Source organism: Carya illinoinensis, chromosome 5 (genome assembly GCF_018687715.1).
Source record: "Carya illinoinensis cultivar Pawnee chromosome 5, C.illinoinensisPawnee_v1, whole genome shotgun sequence".
In the NCBI taxonomy this organism is placed as follows: domain Eukaryota; kingdom Viridiplantae; phylum Streptophyta; class Magnoliopsida; order Fagales; family Juglandaceae; genus Carya; species Carya illinoinensis.
Genome location: NC_056756.1, coordinates 43,557,713 through 43,578,535, shown reverse-complemented (window position 1 = coordinate 43,578,535; position 20,823 = coordinate 43,557,713). Strand labels below are relative to the sequence as shown.

The 20,823-nt window shown below is 33.3% G+C and overlaps 2 protein-coding genes across 5 annotated transcripts; both read left to right on the top strand.

Moving 5' to 3' along the window:
• The first annotated feature begins 3,039 nt into the window (after window positions 1–3,039).
• LOC122308940 (beta-1,3-galactosyltransferase 7-like) lies at window positions 3,040–8,103 on the top strand. Of its 2 annotated transcripts, none has more exons than XR_006242288.1 (11): window positions 3,040–3,257; window positions 3,386–3,482; window positions 3,568–3,617; window positions 3,718–3,920; window positions 4,031–4,094; window positions 5,703–5,775; window positions 5,875–5,995; window positions 6,105–6,192; window positions 6,306–6,550; window positions 6,835–6,944; window positions 7,515–7,537. XR_006242288.1 is itself a non-coding variant. In XM_043122222.1 (11 exons), exons 1-11 carry the CDS (start codon window positions 3,166–3,168, stop codon window positions 7,661–7,663), a joined length of 1,173 nt encoding a protein of 390 aa, XP_042978156.1. In that variant the 5' UTR covers window positions 3,044–3,165; the 3' UTR covers window positions 7,664–8,103. The 2 variants fall into 2 exon arrangements, 1 of the variants encoding a protein (XP_042978156.1); XM_043122222.1 differs by having other exon boundaries at window positions 3,044–3,257; window positions 6,306–6,431; window positions 7,515–8,103.
• Window positions 8,104–9,309: 1,206 nt separating this feature from the next.
• Window positions 9,310–15,538, top strand: LOC122308938 (vacuolar protein sorting-associated protein 9A-like). Of its 3 annotated transcripts, none has more exons than XM_043122217.1 (5): window positions 9,310–9,536; window positions 10,339–10,486; window positions 11,532–11,702; window positions 13,789–13,968; window positions 14,442–15,538. In XM_043122217.1, exons 1-5 carry the CDS (start codon window positions 9,445–9,447, stop codon window positions 15,270–15,272), a joined length of 1,422 nt encoding a protein of 473 aa, XP_042978151.1. In that variant the 5' UTR covers window positions 9,310–9,444; the 3' UTR covers window positions 15,273–15,538. The 3 variants fall into 3 exon arrangements, with proteins under 3 accessions (XP_042978151.1, XP_042978152.1, XP_042978153.1); XM_043122218.1 differs by having other exon boundaries at window positions 9,389–9,536; window positions 10,377–10,486; XM_043122219.1 differs by lacking the exon at window positions 9,310–9,536 and having other exon boundaries at window positions 10,393–10,529.
• The last annotated feature ends 5,285 nt before the right edge of the window (window positions 15,539–20,823 follow it).

The following is a 20,823-nucleotide window of genomic DNA, read 5'->3' as shown; positions in this document are numbered from 1 at the left end:
AGATATCCACATAGTCATGTCATAAAACACTTGTAAAAATGTAACAAAGTGCTCCACACTAGTCCAATCATGTGAGTTCGGTGCACCAGGCCCCTTTCTTGCAGGCTCCAGCAAAAGCATACTTAAGGCCTCCTATCCTCGACCTCCATCAGCTCGAATGCTCTTTGGTACTTTTGTGCCACATCCAACATAATATATGTCGAGTTCCATTGAGTCGAAACATCCAAGTACAATGTCTTAGAACATGAAATTTCAAGTTGTTCTGCTATTGCCTTGAACTTGGATAGCCTTTGAGGGGAATCCCTTACATACCGCACAATGTTGCGGACTCTAGTAATGAAATTGTCAACCTCTTTTAACCCTTCAACAACAATCAGGTTGATTATATGAGTACAATATTGAACATAAATAAAATCATGTTTGCGGATGACATCAGCTTTTACACTCATATTCCTTTTGAACCATTCAATTGCAATGTCATTGGCACTGACATTATCAATTGCAATACATATAACTTTTTAAATTCATCAATCCTTTAAGCAATCATCCATCAGTGCCCCAATGGATGCACCCTTATGATCAATAATTTCTTTGAACCCAATAATCCGTTTTTTCAAATTTCACTCACTGTCGATTTAGTGTGCTTTGATACACATGTAAGAAACGTTTTGTATGGAAGTCCATGTGTTAGTTGTAAATGACAGTCTCTGGCTAGTGGTAATAAACATCTTATTCATCTCCACCTTCTCTTTTACATGTCTATTCATACAATCCCGCATCACTGTATACTGTGATGGCAATGGAAATCGTGTTCAATGGTCTTAACAAACTTTCGGAAACCTTTTTTCTCGACTGTGATAAAAGGCATCCCATTTTCAATTATCATCTCTGCAAGCATATCTCTCAATAATTTCTCACTGTATTGAGGGATAATCATTTTCTTAGTCTGTGTACCATCGATGCCTGTAGAAGTTTCATAACTGAGCTTAGCTTGATCAATGACTGCCAATCCCTTCGCTATTTTATATCGCTGACAATTATTAAGATGGGCTATCAAGATAGAGGTGCCTTGCTTCTTTGAATGATATCCACAGAATTGCCTATAGTGATGACATCTCGCCTTTGGATAGTGAGATGATTTCAGATAATTTGTAAATAGTAGTAAAAACTAATATTAAAGTATTAAATAGTATTATAATAGTGAATAGTAACGAGAAATGATAATAAAACATATCCTAAGACTACATTTGGCTGTTGAGACCATCTCGGATCACTTTATTATCATTCACAAATAATAGACTATTATTAACAGATTATTTATTACTATTCATAAATTATTTCATTATCATTAACGGATAATCGGAAATAATTTTAACATCTAAATGTAACATACTTAAATAGACCGGACATTTTCACCAAAACTCAACTCATTTTTTTTAATGATTTGTTTTATACTTTTAATTATCTAAGGTAAAATATGTTGATGAGTTCACCAATAAATAATTAGATTAATATGTAAATTAAGAAAATTGATCTTTTAACACGCTTATTAACTAGGTCAACTCGAATACATTCGAGCCTTGTTAACCCCAACCAGAAATCTTCTTATTTTTCATGAGGCTCGTATCGAATTTGCAACTTATGTGAAAGGTTGCAAACTTTAGTCTTTTATATCAATGTTTTTTCTGTAAAAAAAAAAATATTGAAAATCTGATATGCTTGATGTAATTAGAGCTAAAAAACCCTTTCTCTTACTTGTTTAAAAAGTTTGGGTTAGTTTGGTTTCATAAAATCAAATTATCTGATTTTATATAATTATTATAATTTTTTTAAATTTTTATATAAACTATAATAAATATTTTATTTTTTTAATTTTAAAATAAAATTAATATTAAAAAATTATATTATAATAATATTTTATTTAATTTTTAACAAATTATATTATTTTTTTTTATCTAAATTATGTAACTAAACGAGATTTTAAAGGACCTCGGGTTGCTACTTTTAACACATTTATGGATCACTTGTCAAATTTTAGGAAGCAAGCTAAATCATATTTTCGAAGAAAGTAGACGATTTAGGTCATATTATTTAAAAATAATACTATTCTTTATTTTAAATAAATATGACAAAATCTGAGATAAAAGATATATTTATGATTAGTCGAAGTTTTTAATTACGGGAGAGTAAAAATTATGCTGAAGTTTGTCATATTATAGAGATGATAATGCGTAACAAAAGTGGACTGAAGATCAAAACCTTTGGAATTAATTACTCCCTTTGTACGGTACACAGTCATTTTTCAGTGGGATCTAATATAATTTCTCAAATAAAAAAATTTTCAACTTAATTTTCTACACATACTTAGATACGTTACACATTTTTAGAGTGGGACGTAAATTGTCATAAAAATAAATTTATAAATTAACATAAATTGATGTAATATATTAAATTATAAAATTATTTTTATTATAAATAAATTTAACATATCACATGAAATTATATTAATTTATAAATTTATTTTTTTGAAATATATAATAATTTAAAATTATAATATATAAATTTCAATAGTTTATAACGGAAAATTTAAGGATGATGGTACAGGCACCGTTGGTGGCTCCAGCACTGTTAAGTAAAAATAATTTTTTGTTTTTTTAAAAAATCATTTTTTAATATTTTTAAACATTTTAAAAAAATATAAGAAATTATAATAATATTAAAAAAATTTCTTAATTATTAAAAAAAATTAAAAAAAAAAAATGGGCCAGAGATGGCTCCCGACTCCCGAGAGCCACCAGTGGGCCTTAGTATTTTCCAAAATCTAATAATTTAAAGGATAAAAAAGTATTTATTCCATTTAAATAATAGATGATCTACTTTTCATTTATTTACTTATTTATTTTGTACGGTAAATTTTGAGTCGTGGCGTGGCGTGACTGGCGTGGACGCGCGTTGAACTCCCGCGTGAATTACGACAGAAAGTCGAATCAAACAAAGGACAGAAACTGCCCAACTTTAGACAGTTCGACGCCATAAGTTTATAAACGAAGACCGAAACCATGGATCAAACCTTGACAAGTGACAACCATTAAAAGGCACTTCTTGCTCGCGCTCTCTCTCTCCCTCTCAAGTCGACGCGGATACGCAGCAACATCATCGCAGAGAATGAGGAGCAGGAGCACTACGAAAATCTCCGCCAAATGGATTCCCATTTTCTGCACCTTTTCGTTCTTTCTTGGCGTTCTCATCACCGGCAGGTTCCTTTTTCTTTCTCTTTCATCTCCGAACTCTCCTCTGTTTTGTTTGTTTGTTTGTTTCGTTGTTGTTCGATATGGTTGGTTTTCGAGGCTGACGAGATTCTTTCATTCGGGTTGTTGTTGCGTAGGACGTGGCTCCCATCCGAATCCAACGGTCAGCTCTCGTCTCTCCAACGGCGTGAACAAGAGCTGCAGGCTGTCACCGACGATTTGACCACTAAAACGGTACGTTTATAGTTTGCAGATGATTCTTCTTGTTAGTCACAATTTGGCAATTTTTACTTATGGTTTTTGTTTGGTTTTTAATCAGAACTCAGCACCGGATAGCGATTTAATGGAGAGAACGCACGAAGCAATTCAGTGAGTTTCTGTTAATTCTCTGTATAATCCACCTCAAGTTTCTAGCTGAATTTGAGAATAATTTTGACGCTTTTGTGGGTTCTTTTGGAGCCGTGCCCAGATCTCTTGACAAGCAGATATCGGCTCTCAAAATGGAGTTATCGGTGACTCGAAGTTCTCGGGAAATTGGGATCTCCGACGGTTCTGCCGCCATCTCTTTGTTGTCGAATGAGAGGAAGAAAGTGTTCATGGTTATTGGAATCAATACGGCTTTCAGTAGTAGAAAGCGGCGTGATTCAGTCAGAGCGACTTGGATGCCTCAAGGTAGGTAAATTAAAATAGTTGTAGTTTGAACTTGTCTGTTTGTGTCATTTTATCTCTTAGTTTGCTGTTGCGGGTTTTTTTGTCGAGAATGTTGTTTCTGTTTTGATTAGGTGAAAAGCTTGTCCAGTTGGAGCGCGAGAAGGGAATTGTGATCCGGTTCATGATTGGTCACAGGTAAAATTAACTTCTACAGGTTCTTTTGTAACTATTAGCTTTATTATATATGCTAAGTAGATATCCCAGCATGTGCCTTGGATGTTGGATTCATCATATAATTTTGTTATATGTAGGATCTGTATGGTTTTAAAATAGCTGCGAAGGGGCCTTTTAAGCAAGCGAATATCATAGGAGACTTGCATGCTCAGAAAATTGATAATATTCACTTTTGTAATACCGGTTCCGTAAAAACAAAACACAATATTGATTTCTTACTCAATCGAAAAGTTTCGGATTTCTTTTCTTCATATTTATAATCCACGTGAAATTAAAAACTTAACCAAACGGCAGAAAAAGAATTGAAAATGTTTTTATGAGGTGATATGAATTATTTTCGATCAATGGGACTAGACCAGTTGCAGTTCTGTAAATTCCTGACGAAAACAAGTGATGGACAACAATAATGGTGAAGTTTTTTGGTTTGCCTGATAATTATATATTTCAGGAACAGATTTGAGTCAAAACTCCATGCAAGCCCGCTCTGCATCACATGCTTCACCAATTGTTGTTTTAGAATGTAAAATCTAGATTTAGATGTTGAAAGAGAAGGTTAAGAATAGCGGTAAAAACTTATTTATAAAATCTCTGCTCCGTCTGCAATGATCTGGCTGTGCTAGTGGAATTGTGCAAAATGGGCTTATGGTATTCAATGTTAGTGCTCTAACAAATTGCTGTATATGTTAAAATTGCAAATTGTTTCAAAAGTTTAAACCGATAGAAATAGATGAATTTAATCATTTACTTATCTTTTAACACTCCTCACCTGTATTGTTTTATTAATATCGCAAGCCTGCTCTGCATCACATGCTTCATCAATTGTAGTTTTAGAAGGTAAAATATAGATTTAGATGTCAAAAGAGAAGGTTAAGAATAGTGGTAAAAACTTATTTATAAAATCTCAGCTTGGTGCACAATGATCTGGTGGTGATAGTGGAATTGTGCAAAATGGGCTTATGGTATTCAATGTTAGTGCTATGACAAATTGCTGTATATGTTAAAATCACCAATTGTTTCAAAAGTTTAAACCGATAGAAATAGATGAATTTTATTTATTTATTTATCTTTTTAACACTTCTCACCTGTGGTGTTTTATTAATATTTCAAGCCTTCCCCTCACACGTGGGCTAGAATCCCCCTTGATAAGTGAGGTTAACACGTGAAGTATTTTCAATTGAAATGAGGGGTAATGAAAGTCATAAGATTCGAACTTATGATCATTAACATGATATCATGTTGAAAACAATAATTGTCCCAAAGCTAAAGGCGGTGGGACAATTTGAATTTTATCATCTAATTAATATTTCAACGCTCTTCCCTCACTTGTTTCTTTAATTAACAAGGGGTTGATCTTAGCATTCAAAACTATTATGCAGGCTTTGACTGAGCAAAATCCATCCTGCTGGATATGAATGTTGCATCATTACTGAAAAAAATTGCAGTTTTTGCCTATTTTGTTGCATGCATAAGATACATTACACATGGTATGTTGAGATTGAAAGATTAATTAATATAAACTAGTTGCTTTGAATGGAACTGAGCTGACTTATCCCTGCATGATGGGTTCAGTGCAACATCCAACAGCATCTTAGATCGAGCTATTGATTCAGAAGATGCTCAGCATCATGACTTTCTTAGGCTGGTAAGAAAATGCACATAAAGTTGTATGTCTATTCAACATTTAAGACACCTTGTGAGGGAAATGGTATCAAACTTTCAATATGTGCCATTATTTTTGTAGGAGCACGTTGAAGGGTACCATGAGTTGTCAGCAAAAACAAAAATCTTCTTTGCCACTGCTGTTGCAAACTGGGATGCTAACTTCTATGTCAAGGTGGATGATGATGTCCATGTCAATTTGGGTATGCACAGCCTCAGCATCTTTATTGTTGATGCTTTATTATTATTACTCAAAGGAGATTTTTTTGTTGCCATTTATTTGGTTGATTCTTATATGTTTTGCTTTTGTAGGTATGCTAGCTACAACTCTTGCGCGTCACCGTTCAAAACCCAGAGTCTACATTGGGTGTATGAAATCTGGACCTGTTCTTTCTCGAAGGTAATTATCCTAGAGCTTATATGTTAATTATAATGAAATTGTTACTATTTCATATGCTTGTTGCTTCATATCTGCAGTGCTATATTAACATTTTAAGTTCCTTTGTTCCCTAGAGATGTCAAGTATCATGAACCAGAGTACTGGAAATTTGGAGAAGAGGGGAATAAATACTTCCGACATGCAACTGGGCAGATATATGCAATTTCAAAGGATCTAGCCACATACATTTCCATCAACCAGTATGTTTTTCATGTGGAAGTTGCCTAATTTGCTATCTGTTAGCTACCCTATCAAGAGCCGTGGACTTCATCTTCATAGATTCTATTCAGTGTTGCCATTATCTCTGTTCCTCATCTAGGTTAGAAAGATATTCTGAAAAATTCATTAGGACTTCAAAGTTATGTGCATTAGGTGAAATTGACCGGAAACATTGTATTAAGAAAACCTTGAATTGGATCAGATCAAACATAAAGCATTGTTTTTTTTTTTTTTTTTTTGGGTTTTCAAAATACTGGTTTATGGTCCATATTTTCTGGGTACCTGTAGGACCTTTGGATGTCGTAGGCTTTAGACTTAAACATTTATGCGCTTCTCCTTTTGAAACATAGATGCTGATCTTAGAGGTACTGGTTTTTATTGCAGGCCTATATTGCATAAGTATGCCAATGAAGACGTGTCACTTGGTTCATGGTTTATTGGTCTTGAAGTTGAGCACATTGATGACCACAGTATGTGCTGTGGGACACCACCAGGTATTGCATGTATCTATTGGTCTTGGTTCAGTTTATCGGTCTTGAACTAGAGAGCATATATAAAATACTTTTTTTATATGTGAGAATAACAAAGTCAATAAAAGAAAAATGGAGTAATATACAAGCACTAACATAGTGGTGTCGCATATGTTTACTGCTGCTAGACATTACACCACGAGATAATTCAGATTGTTTTTTTTTTTTTTATACGTATTACATATTAAACAAGATAATTCAGATTGTTAATACCAAATGCAGCCAGATATGGCTTATTTTGCCCATTTTATGAAAGTATTCTTTGACTGTGATACAAATTTTAGACATTATAAATAATCTGTAAAGACCAGAAACTTCTTGATCATCTACATATTCACTGATTTTTGTTCTTTTGATAAGCTAAAAGATCATTACTTATTTAATTTTGATTTGTGAAGGGAAGAAACCTTTCTCTGTCAGCATAACATGTTTATGCGATATCTGTGCACTCTATAAGTAAAATTCATCCATGTATGACATTGTTTTTGGCTGTGATTTCTTTCTTTAACTGACATTAATGCTATATTGCTGCAGATTGTGAGTGGAAGGCACGTGCAGATAATGTTTGTGTTGCTTCATTTGATTGGAGCTGTAGTGGGATCTGCAAGTCAGTGGAGAAGATCAAGTACGTTCATTCAAAGTGTGGCGAAGGGGATGGTGCTGTTTGGAGTGCTTTATTTTAGATCAGCTTGAGGGTGAGTGTTGTCCCAAGGCCGACAAGGATTCTGAGATTTTTTAATGACGTTCTGCAAAATTGTTTGCAGCAGTTTAGAGCATTTTAAATAGTTAATAGTGTTCATATATCTACGATATACGGGTCCATGATTACTTCTCAGCCCTGTAAGGGCTGGTGAATTTAATCATATGGAAGTTGTTCATTCAATCCTTTGTCATCAAATCTCAAAATTTATTTTTTTTAAGTGTGGGGATTTGAAGGCAAATGTATTAATTAGTACACAATTGACTTGGGAGTTAAATGTAACGTCTTGGTTAGGTTTCATATCTCCACCATGCTCATGTGTAGCCTCGCATTGTAACCTTTGACTTAATTGCGAAACGAAAACTGAATGTTATATTCATTTTATGCAATGGAAAATCAAACTTGCATGATTTGTTGTGAAAATCCCTATCAACTTCTTTTGGGTTGAAGTTGGATGAGATTCCTAGTTTCTTTTCTTCACTATTTGTGTTCAAGAACATGCATGTATTTTAAGGTGGTCAGCAATTGCATGTATTTTAGAGGTCTATGCCTTTTAACCAGAGGAGTATCGAGCTGTTTGCTCTCACTTTCAGTGGTTTAGTACTGATTTATTTTAGAATTAGATCCTCGTGAAAAAATTCATTGACCTAACTCATTTCATAAAACCAGTTCAACAATAGAGGATTGTTCATTCCTTATAAACATGCTCAATACTTTGTCCAAGGTAATGTGTGATAATTCCTCAAAACCCCCCTCACATGCATGCCAGCATTTTTCTTGGTCCTTGTCACACGGTAAGTAGTGTGGATCTCCATTCGTCATGTGGCAGGCTCTGATACCATGAAGGAATTTATGGGTTTAACTTATCTCATAAAATCGGTTCAACAAGAGAAGATTATTCATTTCTTATAAACATACCCAAGACCTTGTCTAGAGGCAATGTAATTATTCCTCAACACCTCCAACCCATCTTTCTTTGTATGTATTAGTGTGAAGGATACATTATATAAGAATGAAGTAACAAACACAATGCTTTGCTCGGTAAATGAACTCTGGTCCAAAGAAACATGGCTCTGAACACAGCACAGCTAATGCTGTATTGAATTATCCTATCAAATGGCCAGCTGGTCGGATGACTGAGATTATTGATAAACTTCAAATGTTCAATCTCTAACACCTTTTATAATCCGGAGAGAACAGACACAATATGTGAATCTCATAATATTAAATATTACATATTATTAATATTAATCTTAACATGAAAAGTTAAAATCTTTTGAACCAGATGATATAAGGTCTGATCTCTAAATGGGAGAAACAGGTTCGAACTCCTCACCGTTAAATGAGATTGATATGTCTATCTACGAATTATTCATGATGTTTAAGGCAGAAAATTGTAAGAAATCTCGATCCTTCGCCAGATGTTTGCGATCTTTATGCCAGAATTTGAGCAAGTTAGAGTTAAAATATTCGTCTTTATGTACTGCTTAATAAATGTATTTGTATGTCGAGATGGATATCACCTACGTAGGTTTTATTGGGCTGGGTCCAAGGATCTCTTCCCGCAAAGGCCTTGGATTGGGCCTAAGCAATTCCTTAAAAAATAAAAATTATTATTATTTTTTTAAAAAGAAACCCAAGCAGCGACTTCCCTGTTACGGACTCTGCTTCCTAGTCTATGCGTCTTGAGCTAAGCTGGCCGAGTAATTTGTAATTGTTCTTCAGAAAGCTCAGATCTTGACTCAATCGGACGTTTTCGGGTGGATGGAGAACGCAGACGTGTTCTTGGGTCTCCAAGACTTTCTGGACCGCATGAAACAACCCTCTGCTGCTGATTTGGTCAAATCCATCAAAAGGTAACTGCATTTTTTCTATGATCGAAAACCTTTCCTAATCGAAGAGTTCATTTTTTTCCCGGTTTATCTGGTGCCTTTATTGATGCATTCAACGTTAAAATTTCCGTTCAAACGAATCAGACTGACGATTTGTTAATTGTTAGACGTTTGTGATGCTTTCCGAAGGCCTTATGGTCGATTGGTTATAGTTGATTAAGTTCTCGACATTATTTGGACTATCGTGGAAACTAAATTTTGACTGATACGGGATGTATCTTAAACTATTCTTCAAATTAGAAACTTTCATCTTGAGAGCACCGTAGCAAAGCCTTGCCCTGGGCTTTCCCTTCAAATATTAATTTGGAGTTCTTGTAAAGCAACTCACGCTTACATTCATCGTATAGACCATGCGAATTGTCGAATCGGTGCACATGGGTCGGTAAAAGTTGATAGTGGAAGGACAATAATGTTCAACTCTGAGATGTTGATTTGTTCGATAACAAGTTAACTGTAGAGCTTCATTGAATTCTCTATCGATTGAGTAGGCGTGCGGCTAATGGTAATTGAGAGAGGCCTGGAATAATGGAAGAGTGCATAGGAGTTCATGATAGCCTTTCCACAGATGATTTGCAAGTTTTTTTTTTTTTTTAATTATTTTTATTATTATTATTATTATTTTTTATTATTTTTATTTTTTTCCAATTTATTTCTTCGCTGAAAAAGGTTCTTCGTTTCTGCATATTTGTGGATATGGTAATAATGATTTTCTCTTTATGAAATAATTATGTCCAAGGTCTTGAATGTGATGTATTTCACGTGGCAGTTTTATTGTCTCGTTTTCAAACAATGTTCCTGATCCAGAGAAGGACAGTGCTGCAATACAGGAGTTCTTTACCAAGATGGAAGCAGCTTTCAGAGCTCATCCACTTTGGGCTGGTTGCTCAGAGGAGGAACTGGACAGTTCTGGTGAAGTGAGTTTCTGGGCAGTTGCAGTGTATTTTTATCTTCTTTATGGTATGGTTGTGTTATTATTGTGATGTACAAGCTCTTTCCAGCACGGCTATCATATTGAATGACATTATGTACGGGCCAGTGGGCCAGTGAGGATGTCTTCTCTGACAATAATAAATGTGCATTGTGAGGTTGCATAATCATAAAAATATGGAGATTTAAGTCTCTGTCAAAGCCGTCAAGCTAACATTGCATTCCAGGCTCAGCCGTAGCTCAGATGGTGTTGGGGTTAGTGGAGGCTGGGTTAGGCTTCAGGTTCAAGTCTGACTATAACAAATAAAACAAATTGCATTATCTGAAAGTTCATCATTAGTTTTGAACCAATGAAGTCTTATAAAAAAAAGTTTTGACCCAACAAAGTCCCAATTTTTCTCTCCTCCCCAGGGATTACATGCGAAGGCCACTATATCTAATACTTTACATGCAAGCAATTGGTGAGTAGCATAGAGAGTGTGGCCTAGGACACTTATACCCTAGGAATCTTACTTTGATGGCTAGACAAGTCCAAAAACTGGTTCAGAACTGACCTCAATTCTTTTTTCTTAACTCCCCTCATCTTTTGATCGATAAGTATATGCTAAACAAGCTCAGCTGTAATACTTGGAAAATATCATCATTAAGAACCTCAGAAAAAGGGAGAGTAGCGACTTTGAGATGTATTTTGATATCAACCAAAGTGATGTCATTTTGGTCTAGATTTATTTATTTGGTGAATTTTGCCACTAACAAAACAATAGTTTTTGGCCAAACAACTAATATTCTCCCTTTTTCTCAGTGCAAATACTTGCAAGACCATTCATGCAGTATTCACTTTTATTTATGTTGTCAAAGTAGCAAATGGCTGGTTATTTCTTTAATTATTCTTTTGGGTCATTTTATTGTTTTCATTTCTATTTTGGTTTCTTTGTTTTGTATTTTTTTCCTCTCATTGTAAGATGTGCCGTTTGTTTATCATACTTTTATCTACACTGGTTTCTTTACCGCTGTGCTTTCTTTAAATTTCAGGGACTAGAGAAGTATGTCATGACGAAGTTATTTCCCCGTGTATTTGCTTCGCATCCAAATGACGTACAATTTGATGACAGACTTTCTGAGAAGATCGCTTTGATTCAACAATTCATTCAACCAGAAAACTTGGATATTAAACCAACCTATCAAAATGAAACATCATGGCTTGTAAGTACAGACTATGTGATCTCTCTCTCTCTCGCTCTCTCTCTATAAGTGATGTAATGCATTGACATTAATTGGATGTTTAATTTCATTAGTGTTAAGAGTTCTAAGTGATATTAACTGGTAAAAAAAAGATTTCTAGAGATATTAAATATTTAAAGTTCAAACATGACTAGAACTTTATTAAACCTTTTTTTTATTTTTTTATTTTTATATAGGTAATCAATATATTTTATTCATAGGAAAAGGAGGCATAGCCCAAGTACACATGATGCATACATGAGAAGTACTTAACTAGGGTTTACAACCGAAAGTAGAAATTCATGGACATTAAGTCCATTAAAATCAATGACCCCTGCCCATAAGAACAAGGTTTTAAAGAATAAAACTTTATGCTCATCCAGTGTCCTCTCGCGATCCTCAAAGCTCCTATCATTTCTCTCCCGCCAAATGCACCAACACATACATATAGAGGGCATCTTCTATATTGCTGCCACTTGTGGATTGCCTTGGAGTCCTCTCGAGCTTGCTAGAAAATCCTCCAGCCTACGCATGACCCATGATGAAACAGGTGATCTACAGATTCCTCACTCTTCTTACACATGCAACACCAGTCCAACACCATTAAATCATGTTTCCTCAGATTGTCTGTAGTTAGAGAAGCTGTCCAAACGAAGAAAGCTACTTTCGGAGGAACTTTTGTCTTCCATATATTCCTCAATCAAAAAGTGGTCATGCCCTGGTTAGTTAGACCTTAAAGTGATATAGATAACAAATCTGACTATTCAAATGTAAGAAAAATCATAATGTCATAAAATAAGCCTATACGAAAATCCCAATAGCTTCTATGATCCTATTAAACTCCAGTAGGTCAATGTCTCCCCTTCTGACTCTGCAGATTTGTCCTCATTGTTACCTAGGAAGAAGTTTTAAAACATAAAAACAAAAATGATTTGAATACTTAGTAAATAGCACATCATATTTTAAAATTTGATCAAGGATGTTTTATTTGAAAACATTGTCAAAACACATTCCCTAGGATTTTCGACAATAAATAGTTTTCTTGTTGCTCCAAATCTGTTTTATTATGCAACAAAAATCCTTTTTTTTTTTCTTTTTTCTTTTTTTGGGGGGAGAAGGGGGGGGGGGGGGGGGGGTTTGAGGGTGGTGTAGGATGAGATACTCTGCAGTTCAGTCCAGTCTTCTATTTATCCTCAACCAGATCTGTTTTCTCTCCTACGATCTGGTTTTTCAATTTAAAATGGTCCTGACTTTGACAAACTTCTCCTAGGCAGCCATAATCCCTTTTAAACTAACATTTCTTATATTCTTCTAACACAAGACAGCTATAATAATTTAATAAAGTAGCATACAAAATAGAAGATATTTTATGCATCCCTATCAGGAAATAATTAAAAAATTACTATAAATAGCATCCAAAATTTCAGGGGTGACAAATGATCCTATCAGGAAAGTTTCATAATTTAAGTTCTCTATCAATATTTGGATTCATGTTGACTCCACAATCCACATACCGAATGTCACACATTGCCCATTAAACAAAATCGCGTACTTTGTGTGGATCCTTTAATTTTTGGGCTGTTAGCTGTTTGATGAAAGCTAGGTCCCAATAAATTTCTTGAGTCTTGCATTGGCTGAATTTTATCAGTAAGGCAAGTTGATCATGCATTGAATTGGAATCTGTTGAATCCATTGCCTGAATAGCAAATTCTTTGTTACAGATAAACTATCTTTTTCTTTATAGAGGTGAAATCTTATGTATTTTACTTTCTCCCAAGAATTCTGCATATGATGTCTCCGGCACTGTTAAACCACTAATTTGAAATTGTGAGACAATAACTTTTAAATGAAATCACAAGAAGTGCATGATGGAACAACCTTTAAAATGTTGGATGTAACAACCTTGAAAGGCTAACAAAACTGTTTCTATTCCTGTTAACCTCCACACTCAATTACGTGTTGTGAAACTGGTTTGTGTGTGTGTTTAGTATGTGTGTTTTTTTATAAAAAAATATTTTAATCCTTTTCAATTGAATTCTTACCTACATCTCTAATTCTGTTTTGGCAGCTAGCACAGAAAGAACTGCATAAGATTAATATGTACAAGGCACCAAGAGACAAGCTTGTTTGTATCCTTAATTGTTGCAAGGTTATCAGCAACTTATTGCTTAATGCTTCTATAGCTTCAAATGAAAACCCTCCAGGAGCTGACGAGTTTCTTCCTGTCCTGATTTATGTTACTATAAAGGTGAGATACAAGATATAGCATGATTACATAATTTGATTGTCGAAATGTTTCTGTTATTTCTTTTTTAAAAGAACTATGATGGTTCATATAGCTATTATGGTGTACGTGATGGAATTTGTATCCTTGTTTTGGATTATTTATTTATAAGAAAAAAAGTCGATTAATCATTGGCCGTGAATAGAACTAAAGGAGAAACATGTTGTTTATGCTATTATATTATGGTGATAAGATCACATTAAAAGACATGCAGTATGCCTTGGGATATCATGAATGGTAGCATCCCTTTCATCTGTTCTTTTACAGGGGAGATCAGGAAGGGAGAGAGTGCAAATATTGGATTGATGCAAAGCCTGATTACTACCAATAATGCTTTGCAAATGATGACCTCCATACTTCATATCTCTTTTGGTTAATGTCCCTTAAAATGTGACATTCTTAATTTTATATTTGATCGCATGAACGATGTCCTGCAGGCAAACCCTCCGAAACTGCACTCAAACCTGTCGTATATTCAAAGGTACCGGCATCAATCTCGATTAGTTGCAGAACCTGCATATTTTTTCACGAACATGCTCTCGGCTGAGTCTTTCATCTCCAATATTGACGCAAAGGCACTTTCAATGGAAGAAACTGAGTTTGAAAAGAACATGGAATATGCTCGAGCACTTCTTTCTGGGCTTTCAGCTGATTTGGATGGTCAGACTGATCAAAGTGATAAGGATGGTTGGTCTAGAGCAGAACCTGTGGAACCTAGGCATCAGTCTTTGAATGTTTCTAATGAAAGGGACTCCATAACACGAGCCAAGTCGTCTGAAACAAAATCCCAAAGTAATATGGTCCCGGATGCAAAAGATACATCATTGATGAAGAAAATCCCCTTCCTCTCAGATTTGGAGAACAAAGGAGCAACTATGCTTTTGAAGGAGGATGTGGTGAGCCAAGTCTTTCGGGATTATCCTTACTTGTTTGCGCATGGTGGTGACCTAACAGTCAACGACGTAGAAGAGCTGCTAAATAATTACAAACAACTTGTCTTCAAGTATGTTTGCCTTTCCAAAGGGTTGGGTGTTGCTCCTCTTCCTTTGTCCATTTCACAAACTCAGAAACCGCAGGAAGAAGCTACTTTCAAAGAAGCTGGAGATCCCCGTACTGAAGAGTCAAATGATGAGTCAAAAGAGCTTCTTAGCCAAGATGATGGTACGAATAAAGTTTCACCATTACAAGATGATATTCTTAAACCCAAGTTGCCGCAGGATGAAACAGTGGCAACTATTGGTGGGGGAAATGATGAGACTTCTCAATGATGTTTCTCTTTAGACATGCTTATTTCCTAAGCAAGATAACTTATTGAATATGCAATCCAATGTACAGGGGTAAGGCAGGGGACCTCTATTATACCGCCCCCAAACCAGCCAGAACGGTGTAAAACAGTGAAAAAAAATGAAAAAGCGAAAAAGAAATGCAGAAAAGGGAAATAGGAACCAAAAAAGTGGCCAGGGTCATATGATTTATTGTTTTAATAGACTGCTGTTACTGTTGACCAATAATAAGCCCATTGTGATGGTGGTTATTGTGGGTGGTCTACAGAGAGGATTGTCATATGACATACCATAACCACAAGCGTGGCGTGAAGCTTCAAGCAGAAAGGGAACATCAAATTTGACTAAATTGTGGCGGTTGTTGAAGATCTCTAGTGTCAACCCCTGTGGGAGTATGGATTGAGATATTACACTTTTAAGGTTGTGTTTGGTTGTTGGAGTGACTTTAAATCAATTATTATTACTTTTTTAATTTTTTATAAAAAAAGTAAATTCATTTCAACTTAATTTAGAAATTTAAACACATATCTTAACTTATTTACATTTAAATACATCTTAATTGAATCAATAAAATATTATTATTTACATAATTCAGATTATCGAAATCGCCTTAATATCCAAACCAAATGCTGCTTTTAAAAAAAAATACGGTAAAAGAGCAGAATTACATGAGGGTGACGCATGAAATCCACGCATGCTTATGGTGGCTCATAGAGCGAACCTTAAAAAAAGGGGTGGTGGTAGAGGACAGCGAGGGGAGGAACTAGGAAGACTCTTTCTGGGTACAACAACCCCCTTTAAACATGCTTGTTGTAAACGTGTTAAATTTCGAAGGAAAAAAGAAAGTCTCTGATCAAGCCATTACCTTTCCATTTTTCACGTGGTGAATGTAAAACTCTCCGCTGAAATATACTTGGATCCCCCAGAAGAAAAAAAAGGGGCATTCTAGGAGATCCGGATCCTATACTTGTAGCCACATATTCAAAGCATGCAAGTTAATAATTGATGAAAAGTGCCGGGACAACATGTTACATATCTTGCAGGATTATCGGGTATCTCAATCTTAAAAGAAAAGAAAAGAAAAGGACAGCATGAGAGCCTAATGTTTTTACATAATATAAAAAACACAAGCTAGTATTTAGGCAAAAAAAAGAGTGAGTAGAAAGAAACATTGGCTACCTCGTCTTCTTCCTTTAAAATGTTGTCATAGGCTTTCTAGCTTTGAATAATGTTTGTACCATAGGGCATAGAGATTTGACACTTTTATCTAGACCCTTGGGAATGGGAAGAAGACAGCAAAACTAGGGCTATTTATCCAATGTTGTGTATTATGGATATGGCTCATCTTTTTTCTTGACTACTTGTCGCTGAGCAGACCAACCGGCGGCAGATATCCCTCCGTATCTCCTGCGTTACAAATTACAACCACTACCTCTTTAGGACAATGTTATCATACACACATTCAACCTTTTTAATTATTACTTTTTGGGCCCAAGAACCTTTAATAATGTAAAAAGTGTGTGATCTAGAAGATACAGCCATGTTCTTGCATGCCTACATTGCTTCTTGCATGCAATAGAAATTCTATTTTGTTCTTTCTTTCTTTCTTTCTGCATCTGCTAAAGGTCTATACACATGGCCTGTTTGTAGGTTCTGTCGCAACCTTTCATGGAGAGGGTAACCCTTTCACCACTTGCATTAAGAAAATTATATCCCCATCCACTATTATAGACACAAATTATAAATATTTTGTATTACATTACTAGGAAAATAATCGTCCGTTATCAAATTATATAAAGAGTCTTATCATAAAATCTGATCTAAAATACGGTAGATATCACATAACTATTTCAAAGACTCTACAATCAAGTCAATTACGCTAGACTTAATTTCTATCATTTCACGATCACATCTCTTTTTGTCTATGAAATCAAAAACCTTTTTCCTTATCATACAAATCCAGTCTTTGTTTTACTTTGAAAAAAAAAAACCCTATTTCCACGGATGTCTTTATCAATTGAATTGTCACAAACAACTTTGGAGATAATAATATGTTGACTTAAATACAATAGAGGTAGTGACTTGAATACAAAAAGATACCACAATAATAGTAGTGATATTTGGCAAACATTATCAAGAATAACAATAAATTGTCATGTTAGAAATGGTCCTATGTCTTTGTAGCCAAGAGACTTTTTAGGCATTCTGACAGAGAGAGAGAGAGAGTGGAGGAAATTTCAATTATAGGACAAAATTGCACCTTTCACGTGCATGCCACGTGCTTACATGCATGGCGTGTCGGCCTAGATGTATACATCAGGCCAGATAATATTAATTTTCCTTTTCGTTTTGTATACACACGTGATCCACATGTGATCGTTCCCTGACGGGAGATTTTACCAATTAATTAATCACATCCTTCCATTTCTTTATTATTAATCAATCAGATCCACGTCAAAGGACAACTGGTATTTTAGAATTGAGTTTTATTAAATATAAGTAAAATCTTTTCTTATATTTAAAATTTAAATTAATATTATTTTTAATAAAATTTATTTTTTAACTTATATAAGTAATTATATTTGTATTTAAATTTTTCCTTTAGAATTAGTGGGTCCACACGTTGTATTGATCAGCCATCTGGACTTCGGACGGTTGTTATGGGAACTCCGTCTTAGCGTGGGGACCACACGATTTGGTTGGCAGGTAACCGTCCGTTGACGGCACGCGTTGAATAGTGAATTTTTAGTAGGGTGTGTGACTTGCATAAGAATATTGGTTTTTCTTCTTCTGAAAAAAATCTGTACGCGTTCCTATTATTCACACAACATTTACATACTTTTTTTTTAAATTTTTATTATATTTTTCTTTTATCAAATAGTTAATATATAAATAATAAATAGAAGAATTAAATTAATTTAAAGAGAATAAACTCAAAAAAATTTAAAAAAATTATTCAAAATTTTTAAACTTTTTTTAAAATATAGTATGCAGAGATTGAAAACGTTGATTAGTATTGCTCTTTTTTCTTCTAGAGAAAATTTCAGCTAAAAAATATAATAAAACAAAGAATTTTTAAAAAAATGGTAAGGGCTGTTATTTCGATTTAGCTTTGTTTAGACGGTAAAAGTATTTTATTTTATTTTTTTAAATTTTTATATAAAATATAATAATTTTTTTTAATTTTTAAATAATAATAATATTTTATTCAATTTTAATTTAAAACCATTATATTTTATTTTACTATCCAAACCAAATCTTAAGATAAGGTAAATTCACAAATATATAAGGAAAATTATAGTATCTTTCATGGTTTTGCTTTCTCATTTTGATGATTCGTGTATTTTATTTTATTTTTTTCATGATTAAATAAGTAACTATTAGTGAATTAAAACATTTTTTTTAATATTTAAATATATTTAAAAAATATTTAAAAGAATAAAAGTACAATTTTTACTAAAGACAAGCCCAACTATACAAGCTAGATGGCATAGTAGCATAACTCAATATATAATTATATATCATTTGAATTTTATAGAATTATTAATCGATCTGTGAGTTTAGAATAAGAGAGATCGATCTATGAAAGCATTTGCAGCTGTTCATGTAAATCATTGAAATATATTTAAATGCTCAATAAATATTATTAAATCTACATTTATTTACCTATCGATATCTTAAAGTGAAACAAATATATTTTTTTTTCATTTTAATTTTTTTCCAATCCTTTTTATTGGGTTTGGATAAATTCATTCAAACATAGGAAAAGAGGAAGAATGATAAGGCAAATGAGCAAAGTAATACTCAGGTAAAAATGACAAACTTGCTGTCACTTTGACAGTTTCCTTCCAATCTTAACTATTATTTTGAATTATTGCAAATATAATAATGAGTCCATGGATGGATTGCTTCTTGGCAGACGTGATTCCACCTAATAATATGTGTTCCCATTTCTTGCACCCATTCGACTATTTTTTATTTTCTTTTTCTTTTTTTATGGTCAATGACTTTAGTTTCTAGGTGTATATACCATGTACTTGAATGTAATACATATTTATAATTTTATATAATAAGTTAGATTTATTTTATAATAAAAATAATTTTATAATTTAATATATCATATCAAGTCGCATCAATTTGTAGATTTAATTTTATAAAATTTATTTGTGACTAAAAGTATTTTTGATAAGATATATATATATATATATATTTATATTACCATCACCTAAACTCTCTTATCAAAAAATAATTATGAGCCACTCCTTGCTCTTTTTTTTTTTTTGACAATTCATAGCAAGCTTTCCCATATAAAATGTTACAAAATGGTGTAAAAAGAATACAAAAAACATAAATATATGTAGGTATGGAAATAATGCCTCTCTTTGTATTGTTTGGACTTGATTTATTGATTGAATAATGATAGTTTTACCATCCTTTTACAACTCTTTTACTATTCTTCTTATTTTTTTAATTTTTAAAATTTTTTATTTTACTTAATGAGCGTTGCTATCCAGCCGCCTGAGTAGCACTACATTTGACTACTAACACATTTTGTATGTTTTATTTTTGTATGTTTTTTCTTTTCATATTTTTTTAATATTTTTAAAAAATAAAAATATACCAATACATTAAAAATATTGAGTAAAAAAAAATTGAGCGATATACTTGAGCAGTACATTACAGGCGGTAAAGTAGTGCTTCTATTACTTAATAGATAAAGAAGTGATTATTAGTGAAATTGTATATTTTTTAAATTTTTTGTTAATAATTAAGAATGTTAAAAAATATTTAAAATAAAATAAAAAATTAAAATTTTTAAATACACATAAAAAAGTAAAAAAAAAAAATAGTAATGAGATAGGAAGGATATGATTAACCAAATGTACGCACCAAGGAGACAAAAGGAGGGTCACTGGGTCAGCCTATTGATGCAGAACAAGTAGCTTGTTAGCTTGGCATGAATCGATAGGGCTACACTCCTTTGTGGAGTCTAGACTGTTGAAGCCCGGACCCCCCCTTAATAATCTTCCGGGCAACTTTTTTCTGTATTTACTTACCAAAATTAAAAATAAAATAAAAGAATAATTTATGAAAAGTTCTTTGATTTATAGTAAAAATTTAAAAATTAAACCTCTTACTAATCAAAATTATTGTGTAAATAGTATGAAAAGTGTGTCCATACTGACTTGCAAATAGAAAAGTTGAAAATTTATATTTATAAGTCGGTGTAGTGAATATACTAATGAGTTGTAAAAGACATATTTTCCAACTCATTAACATGTCAAATTGGAAAAACAATATGAAATTTTAATCTTTTGGTACAAATCAACTCACTATAAGAAAGCTGAACAGTTATTGTGACTTATTTCTTGGAAAAATAACTATTGTTACTTAGTAAGAAATAATCATTTTCCCAAAAAATAAGTGATAATAACTGTCTAATTTTCTTGCAATGACTATTTCTACATTAGTAGTGTGGAATGTGTATTTTTATACCAAGTTGCAAGTAGAAGGGCAAAAAATGAAAACATTATAG

What these genes read in the sequence shown, in the direction of transcription:
- LOC122308940 (XM_043122222.1), top strand. Translation starts at nt 3,166, where the DNA reads ATGAGGAGCAGGAGCACTACGAAAATCTCCGCCAAATGGATTCCCATT. An exon ending in ATCATGACTTTCTTAGGCTG is followed by an intron (nt 5,776 to 5,874) that starts GTAAGAAAATGC and finishes TTATTTTTGTAG; the next exon opens with GAGCACGTTGAAGGGTACCA. An exon ending in ACATACATTTCCATCAACCA is followed by an intron (nt 6,432 to 6,834) that starts GTATGTTTTTCA and finishes TTTTTATTGCAG; the next exon opens with GCCTATATTGCATAAGTATG.
- LOC122308938 (XM_043122217.1), top strand. Translation starts at nt 9,445, where the DNA reads ATGGAGAACGCAGACGTGTTCTTGGGTCTCCAAGACTTTCTGGACCGC. An exon ending in AACTGGACAGTTCTGGTGAA is followed by an intron (nt 10,487 to 11,531) that starts GTGAGTTTCTGG and finishes TTTAAATTTCAG; the next exon opens with GGACTAGAGAAGTATGTCAT. An exon ending in AAAATGAAACATCATGGCTT is followed by an intron (nt 11,703 to 13,788) that starts GTAAGTACAGAC and finishes CTGTTTTGGCAG; the next exon opens with CTAGCACAGAAAGAACTGCA.